The sequence below is a fragment of the Mus caroli genome, unplaced genomic scaffold (genome assembly GCF_900094665.2).
Source record: "Mus caroli unplaced genomic scaffold, CAROLI_EIJ_v1.1 scaffold_9367_1, whole genome shotgun sequence".
Lineage (NCBI taxonomy): Eukaryota > Metazoa > Chordata > Mammalia > Rodentia > Muridae > Mus > Mus caroli.
In genome coordinates, this window is record NW_018389961.1 from 53,896 (window position 1) to 63,626 (window position 9,731).

General features: G+C 34.2%; 1 protein-coding gene across 1 annotated transcript; it reads right to left on the reverse strand.

Annotated features, from left to right (window-relative positions):
• Positions 1 to 1,718: 1,718 nt before the first annotated feature.
• On the reverse strand, positions 1,719 to 6,059 carry LOC110288391 (zinc finger protein 665-like; the record flags this gene model as incomplete). Its single annotated transcript, XM_029473845.1, has 2 exons — positions 1,719 to 4,392; positions 5,933 to 6,059. Coding segments are annotated over 2 exons (1,875 nt in total), but the record flags the coding sequence as incomplete, so codon positions are not given.
• Positions 6,060 to 9,731: the final 3,672 nt, after the last annotated feature.

Sequence of the window (9,731 nt, forward strand, 5' to 3'; positions counted from 1 at the left end):
TCCACTGATCTTCAGTCTCCATGTTCTTCAAACATGATATGGTAATTTTCCTGAGCCTATGACTTGCATCTTTCTAAATCTACACATGTTGTCTTCCACAAAACTCAGTCAGTCAGTCTACCTGGACCTATTTTGTCAACCATCACCATATGCTTGCTGTACCACAGACAAGTAGTGTGTGTATTAATGTTTATGCACTTCTAGAAATGTTTCCATGAACCTGGAAGTCACTTCAGATTTAGTTAATGATCTCTAAGTCATTAAGAAGTGAGACATAAATCCACTGATCATGTGCAATGAGAATCAAGAGAGACTGTCTAGCTGGTTGCAATTTCCAGACTGATAAAAGCTACTCAAGCCCCATAATTTTCATATGGCTGGTGTGTGAGTTTCAACATCCCTGATGGAGCAATTGGAAGAATCTACCTAGGATCATTTGAAATCAAGGGCCACTACTGCTTCTACTCATACTTAGATTCTACTAATGAGGAAATCCTGTTTCATCAAATTCCAGTATTGAGACCAATGAAATGTTATCATTCAGTACTTTTACACAAGTTGAACAATTTCCTTGTTTTTTTTTTTTAAATCAAGGAAAATACATGTAGTGATATGGATTTGTTCATTGTAGCATTTAATGTTTTTTCTTAGATCCTAATTTTCTGAGACTTCCTGAATTTAGGATAAATATTCTAATATACTTGAACTTGGAGTAAAAGTACTTTTCCCAGTACTTCCCAATGTATTTCCAGGATGGTTGGATTTCTAAACTGTGCATGAGTATGCACCTCATCTACTCTAAAAAGGATTTTTCTCTNAGATTTACAGATTCATGATATTTGTATGAATGAACTCATACATGAAATTAAGATGAAGATAATACCNTAATAGTGAGTTGTTGAGGTTTTGTTCAGAATGTATATTCTGAGATGTGCAAAATATTAACATTCTGTAGATGATTTAAAAAAGAATGGAAATCTATTTCATTCCTTATGGTAGAGTGGAGTATTAAGTAACAACAGGACCAGACACCAAAATGTTTTATAATATGTGTCAATGGGCAGCATTTTTCTGAGAGTTTAAGACTTTTGTTCAATAAATGGGTATTAATGACTTCTGAACCATGCAGAGACACAGCAAAGTCTGGCTAGCTATCCTTGAAATCTATGAAGCCATGTTTTCATTTATTTTTGTAGATTTTTCTCTCATGCTTGAATTCAAGAGAGAGCAGACTTACTGCTGAGGCTCTGAAAGCTTCTACATATTTGCTTTCTTGAGTCTTTTTATCTTAACCTAGTAATACTTGCCTGGAACATTGAACTGAATCTTCCCTATTTTAATTAACACAAATCACCATATGTAAAACAGTGTTTCTAACTTTTGTAATGCTAAACACTGACATTGAATTCAAATTATTCTTAGGTGGGCAGACTACCCTGCAGTTCAATGAATGATTTCTCAGTTTTAAGACAATTGGAAATATGTTTTCCTATGCTTTTAAGCAACCACTGTGAAAGGGTCTTTACACCCCAAAGGGATTGTTATCTATCACTTGAAAATAACTATTAACTTTATGATACAGCCTTGCAAAAATATTTATGACTTCCGTGTATGTTTTATGTGAGGCATTTCTGGGAAGATGCAACATATATTTATCTGAGTATCCCAAGTGCAAATTGAAAACAACCAAAGCAAACTTGTTGAATCTTTCAGCTTTATTGGAATTAGTTACAGGACAACAGGAAAGAAGTGGCTGATCAGATCACAAGAGACTCATACTCAGTTGTTATCCTATAATGTGAAACAAGCAATTGAGAAGAACTATGATTACTGGATACTCGAAGCACACTTAACATCTGTAAGCATACTTATAGGAAAAAGAATATGCTTTCTGGGTGGCTCAGTTTGCCAGATACTCTTTTAAGTAAAATTTTTCTGAATTAGCTCATGTGAATTAAATATACAGAATGTTACCAGTTTTATAAGATATTGTGAGAATTGTATTAAAGACCTTAATAAGTTTTCTTTCAAATGGATTATTTCTTTCTCAATGTGTTACACAATACGATCTTCTGATTTCCCCGCTTTTCTTCATGTTGTAACATTTGAGGGTGAACAAGTAAACGTTGTCATGAAAGGCTTTCTACATTTTCACATGTACAGAGGTCCTCCAGCATAAATAGTTGACATTACCCAAGATTTGAACATTGCATGAAAAATTTCACAGGATTTTCATAATCATACTAATTCTCTAGTGTGGAGCCTCAAGTGTTGTCAAGAATACACCGTGAATAAAACATATGCCACATTTTCCCCAACAGAAATACTTTCCCTTAAAAAGTTCTTAGATGTTTTCTCTGACCTGAAATGAAGTCAAAGATATTTCTTCATACAATGCATGCGTTAAGTTTCTAGCCTGTAAGTATTCACTGTTACAGTCTAGGAACTAGGCCAAAAGGAAAGGATTCATACCTACAATATATTTGAAGTTTGTCTTCTCTAAGTATTCTCTAATGAATTTTAAGATGATATATCTTGGTAAAGGATTGTCTTGTTCACTTCATTTATAAAGATTCTCTACTGTATGAAGTAACTGATGATTTCTCAGACTGACATTGTCAGTATTGTATTTGTCACATGTAAACTATTTGTAAGGTTTCTCTCCTGTATGAATTTTCTGATGAATCCTAAGATGGAATTTTCGGGTAAAGCATTTGTCACATTCACTGCATTTGTAAGGTTTCTCTCCTGTATGAATTCTCTGATGAATTCTCAGACTGCCTTTTTCAGTAAAGCATTTGTCACATTCACTGCATTTATAAGGTTTCTCTCCAGTATGAATTCTCTGATGAATATTAAGATTGGATTTTTGGGTAAAGCATTTGTCACATTCGCTGCATTTGTAAGGGTTCTCTCCTGTATGAATTCTCTGATGAATACTAAGATGGAATTTTCGGGTAAAGCATTTGTCACATTCACTGCATTTGTAAGGTTTCTCTCCTGTATGAATTCTTTGATGAATATTAAGATGGGATTTGTGGGTAAAGCATTTGTCACATTCACTACATTTGTAAGGTTTCTCTCCTGTATGAATTCTCTGATGAATAATAAGATTGGATTTGTGGGTAAAGCATTTGTCACATTCACTGCATTTGTAAGGGTTCTCTCCTGTATGAATTCTCTGATGAATTCTCAGACTGACGTTTTTAGTAAAGCATTTGTCACATTCACTGCATTTGTAAGGTTTCTCTCCTGTATGAATTCTCTGATGACTATTAAGATGGGATTTGTGGGTAAAGCATTTGTCACATTCACTGCATTTGTGAGGTTTTTCTCCTGTATGAATTCTCTGATGAATGCTAAGATGAGATTTGTGGGTAAAGCATTTGTCACATTCACTACATTTGTAAGGTTTCTCTCCTGTATGAATTCTCTGATGCATACTAAAACTGAATTTGTGTTTAAAACATTTGTCACATTCACTACATTTGTGAGGTTTCTTCTCTCCTGTATGAATTTTCTGATGATTATTAAGATTAGATTTGTGGGTAAAGCATTTGTCACATTCACTGCATTTGTAAGGGTTCTCTCCTGTATGAATTCTCTGATGAATATTAAGTTGCGATTTTTGAGTGAAGCATTTGTCACATTCACTACACTTGTAAGGTTTCTCTCCTGTATGAATTTTCTGATGAATACTAAGATGGAATTTTCGGGTAAAGCATTTGTCACATTCACTACATTTGTAAGGTTTCTCTCCTGTATGAATTCTCTGATGAATATTAAGATGGGATTTGTGGGTAAAGCATTTGTCACATTCTCTACATTTGTAAACTTTCTCTTTTGTATGAATTCGCTGATGAATACTAAGATGGATCTGATGGGTAAAGCATTTGTCACTTTTACTACTTTTGTAAGGTTTCTTTCCATGATAAATTCTCTGCAGACTTTGTAATTTTTCTCTCTGGGTAAGATATTTGTCAAATTCACTACATTTGTAAGGGTTCACTCCAGTATTGTTTTGTTTCACATTGACTTTATGTTTAGAAACAAAAACCTTCTCAGAGTCTGCATTTCGGTTGTGTTTTTTCTTCTGCATGTGGATTCCTTGATTGAGACTAATGGTAGAAAACAAACTCACACTGTTTACAGNGTCATTGTATTTGCAAACTTCTTTAGTGTTCCTGGGCTTAAGTCTTTTTTGGTTCGAGAATTGAAGAGCATCAGAGCTGTGATTAGTTTTGTAAGATGTACATTGGGGGGATTCAAGAATCACCTTGCTAAGCTTGTCCCATTTAGAAGACTTCTCTTGAATATTCATGTGTTCATGGACAATGTACTGGCTGTCTTGATCCAAGACCTTCCTATACTTTCCACGTAGGCAATGATTTTCTGAAAAAAAAAAAAAACAAAAAAACAAAAAAAAACAAAAACAAAATGGGGCAATTAGAGGCGACATGAATTACTTATATAAGGAACAAGGGACACAATAACCAGTGAGCTTATGGATTCGTACTCTCAAGAGAGGTTTCTCTCTCTTTCCTTTTTTTTTTTTTTTTTTTTTGGAATTATTACATGTGTCCTCAAAGAACCTCAAATATGATCTATATCAAGTGATTGAAAATGATAATAGCCTGCTAAATTTTATTTTCAAATTAGACATCATACCCACCTCAAATATATTAACCCAGAATTGCTCCTGTCTTAAGAAAAAGAGGGACAACGAATGGAAAAGAGGCTGAAGGGAAGGCCATCCAGGCTGAAGAGACTGGACCAAAGAGATGCAGATACTTGCAGCCAACCATTGGACTGAGCAAGGGGACCACAATGAAGGAGTTAAGGGAAGGCCTGAAGAAGCTGAAGGGCTTTGCAACTGTATAGGAGTAACATCAATATCAAGACCCACAAAGCTCCCAAGGGTCAAATCACCAAACAAAGTGTACACATGGAAGTACAGATGGCTCCACCTTTATACATAGCAGAGGATTGCCTTATGTGGCATCAACAGGAGGGGAGTCCCTTGGTACTGTGAAGGTTCAGTATCCCAGCATAGGAGTATCCTAGGGGCATGAGGTGGAAGTAAGTGGATCTGTGGTGGGAGCATCATCATAAAAGCCAGAGGGAGGGGTGGGATATAGAGTTTCCAGACAGGAAATGAAGAAGGGGCATAACATTTGACATGTAGATAAATAAAAGACCAATAAATAAAAAACAAAATTGTACTTTGCATAAGCTGGGACAAATAAAGGATCCATCTGTAGTATTTCCCGAAAGTAGAACTCTAAACAATAGATCTCTAATTCTATGGTTACAGTTCGATTCAGAGTGACACTGAATCAGGTATAAATTTGGTCAGGTATAAATTTATGATATAGCCAATAGTGTCAGGGAAATCACTGAATAGATTTGTTTCAACATCTAAAATGCTAGGATAATGATTATGCTGTCCCAGATCTAAACACAGAGATCAAATGTCAAAAAGTTAAATAAAAAAAATTGCCCAAACCAACAGCTCTATATCCACTTGAAATCTTGTATATTTTTAGATTCATAAATAAGGGAACATTTTATAGCAATAGTAAGATTTTTACAATTGCAACTATTATATGTATAGAAATATAATTTCTTGTTCTGGATATTTAAATTTTTACTTGAGCTTTTTTAACTTGACTGAAGCTAGATAAGAGATAAGGAGTGATCTCAGAGAATATAGCACTGATTACTTTTCCAAAGAAAGCAGAGATATGTGAAGGAAACACAATGAAAAAGTTATGATTTTAACTAGAATTTCCCTCATTCAGGGGTCTCTGGATATCTCAGAGAATTTAAATAAACACATAGTAGGAAAACTGAAAGAAAGAAAGAAAGAAAGAAAGAAAGAAAGAAAGAAAGAAAGAAAGAAACAGGAATTCAACAAGAAGTTCATTCTTACCCACAAACAACAGATTGTTGTAATTCTCCAACATCACATCCATGTACAATGACCTCTGAGCAAAACTGAGACATTCCCATTCCTCCAGTGAGAAGTCCAAGGCCACGTCCTTGAAGGTTAACGGACCCTGGAATGGAAAACTACCTACTTAATACTGGACAAAAATAATTTTCTACTTTGCCGGGCGTGGTGGCGCACGCCTTTAATCCCAGCACTCGGGAGGCAGAGGCAGGCGGATTTCTGAGTTCGAGGCCAGCCTGGTCTACAAAGTGAGTTCCAGGACAGCCAGGCTATACAGAGAAACCCTGTCTCAAAAAAACAAAAAAAAAAACAAAAAAACCAAAAAAACAAATAATTTTCTACTTTAAAAAAAGAAGTAATTAAGATATCCTTTTTTGCTGGGCATGGTGGCGAACGCCTTTAATCCCAGCACTTGGGAAGCAGAGGCAGGCAGATTTCTGAGTTTCAGGCCTGGTCTACAGAGTGAGTTCCAGGATAGGACAGGCAGGGCTGCACAGAGAAATTCTGTCTTGAAAACAACAACAACAACAACAAACAAGAACAACAACAAAAAGATATCCTTTTTTGATGCAAATGAGGAAGGAAAATATTGAAGGATAAATGTTTTCTGAAAGTGTGATTGAGATGTGTCTGAAGATACGAATTGCTGCTCTTCCACTGTCAATCTATAGAATGACTTACTATAATGCTCACATTTAGAAAGTCTCTCTAAATAAAAAAAAAAAAAGGAAAAGAATACATAGCACATAGGCATACATTCAGGCAAATGTAAGCAACATATATTGAAGAAAAATGAACTTTGACTTTATTCAAAGAAACTTTCTAAACTACTAATAGACTTCCTTATATTTCTTTTTTACTGAGAATGCATGATGTAATTTCAAAAGCAGTAAACATTTATAGTATATAACATGTACTTTTGATGTCTAGATACAGTAATGTACCTTTATGAAATATGGGTTGATATCAAACAGAATCCCACTGACCCATTAAAGATAGTAAAGTTATGATAAAAAATATGCTTTCAAATTTTACAAAGTCCACTTTGTTCAAGTATGGACACTAGCTTAGTCTTATGTGTAGCTGTGTCTTACATTTGTATTGCAACATTTGACAATCTGAGGCCTAAGTTCAATGCTACACACGTTCTAGAAGAAACAGACAGAATACTAAATGCAGAAATAATGGATGGACTAAATGACTAAGTTTTTTCTTTAAACACATTAGAACTGCAACATCAGGGCATCATACACTGAACTTTCCATATGACACAGAAAATCAAATGCTTTTGGAAATTATTTATGAGAATGTATTCAAAACCATAAAATAGAAATAAACAGTTTTAGAGAGCTTTAAAATTATTTAACCACATGGTGGTTCACAACCATCCATAATGAAATCAGATGCCTTCTTCTGGAGTGTCTGAAGACAGCTACAGTGCACTTACATATAATAAATAAATAAAATATTTTAAAAAATGGTGGAATCTGATACAATTCACTTTCCTTCTGGAACAGATTTCTTGGTTGATGGGATGCTGGATAACAACGTATTCCTGTATCATAAATTCCTTCACAATTACGGTGCCTCCTCATAAAAGTTGATACAGAAATACAGCATTGATGGGATAAATCTTTTCCCACATTACAATGAACACATAAGAGTCTCCAGCTCTGGGTTCCACGAATACAACACATTTTTATCATACATAGGGATCATTCCTAATTGATAAAATGTTGATATGAGAGGTCAGCTGTCCTGAAACTCATTCAGGCTACACATTTCCTCTCATTCTCTTTCCTGGATGTTTCTTGTGTCCTATGTAATCTTTCCAGATCATTTATAATTTTTAAATAATGTTTATTGACTTTAATTTCATATGGAATGTTATTTTTGCTGGCATGTAACTCTGTGCACATGAGAAACGCAAGCAATGGTAAAAGATATTCTCGAAAAAAAAAAAAAAGAGTTCTGGAAGGAAAAGAAGTCTCCAGGCAGGTACAGAAAACTGAATCTGAATACTGCAAGAAGAAGACACCTTAACTGCAGAGCCACATATTTGACTCTTAATTAGCTCCTGTGAAGACATAAATAAATATGCTTAATAACAATTTCTCTAATACCATATGGTCTTTCACTATAAAATGATTAGATATGTATGTTTAAGCAAATATCATATGTGGCAATGCATTCCAATGAAGTATGATAATTTTTGATCAAATTGTGTTTTTAAATTGAGGGAGAATTATACTAAATATTCATTAAAATCTAATAAATTATTCCTCATTGTATTAACCTAACTGAAAATTTCAGTATTCTAATTTTAACTTTTTTCTTCAGAATTTGACCATATGTATATCAGAAATGCACTTTTCATAGAAGTGTGATCTATCATTCTTCCTTTGTTTATCAAAAATTATAATATACAGACTATATATTGTCTTTATTTCAAATATGCCTCAAAAAATGTAAACCTGCTCCATGAACAAATGATTAAAGGGTAAAGGTACTTGTTGTTTCTACTTTAAAAACTAATCTAATTCTCTCTAAATATATTGCAGCTCACTATTATGTCTGAATTCAGTCCCAGGGCTTGGTGCTGTACTCATGGTTTTAGGTGCATAATGTATCATTCAGTGTACATAAAAACCTTCAGATATACACTTATGTACTTAAAGAAAACAGTATCGTAATGAAATATAGAAACATTGCCACAACCCTTCAGTTTTCCCTATGTAATGCACAGCTTGGCTGAAGAGGATTAGCATAGACTGATTCAAGCCTTTCCCTTCTAAAGAAAAAGAGACAAAAAAATAAGAAAGGAAATCCATTTATTTTTGAAAATTGATGGTTTATGCACAACACCACAGCTATCCTCTCTAGAAAAATTTTACTAATATAGTTCATGTGATGAAATACAAAGGTGAAGAAAACAGTACTTAAAATTATTTCTGAAACCAAAAGGAGGGATAAATATCTATATATTGTGAATTTTCCACAGGGATAGTATCTCTCTTGAGATAAATAGATTTCAGGTGTCAATTGTGATTACTGTGTGACATGAGGTGTGAAAAAATTGTTTTCAGAATACTGAAATCTATATCAGCTCACAATCACACTAATGGTAAAGAAAGATATTTTCCTTCCATTATCTGTGACCCTTGGGAGCTAATAATATATTTACTATTAGGATTCAAGACAGTGGATCTCTTATACTTTTACCTTCTACAAATTCTACTCTTTCATATCTTCTTTAGTGATGTGAATTTATACTTATTTCTATACCCTCATTCACAAGCTTGTGTTTAGAAACCTGACCATCCCTAAAATGCAATTTATGTGGCACAAGAGACCTTACTTCACACTAATACAAAAGGACAGAACTTATTCAACATAGAAAATACCTATCAATCTGTTCTTTGACCATCATTGTAATAGATCCTATTTGAGACATGCAGGTCTCTAGTCCAAGGGAATTATATATCCTCACAATATAAAAATCAAGCTAAAATATAAAGCCATTATATGCATGAAAGGGAAAACATTAAATTCTCATTATTACAAAAGATATATATCATAGAAAATAAGCCCTTTAGATACCATTCCACATATAGAGATTAAAAGTTTTGGATGACTTGAATAAAAAAAGATTTTTTAAAAAAGAAATGTGGAAGCCGGGCGTGGTGGCGTACGCCTTTAATCCCAGCACTCGGGAGGCAGAGGCAGGCGGATTTCTGAGTTCGAGGCCAGCCTGGTCTACAAAGTGAGTTCCAGGACA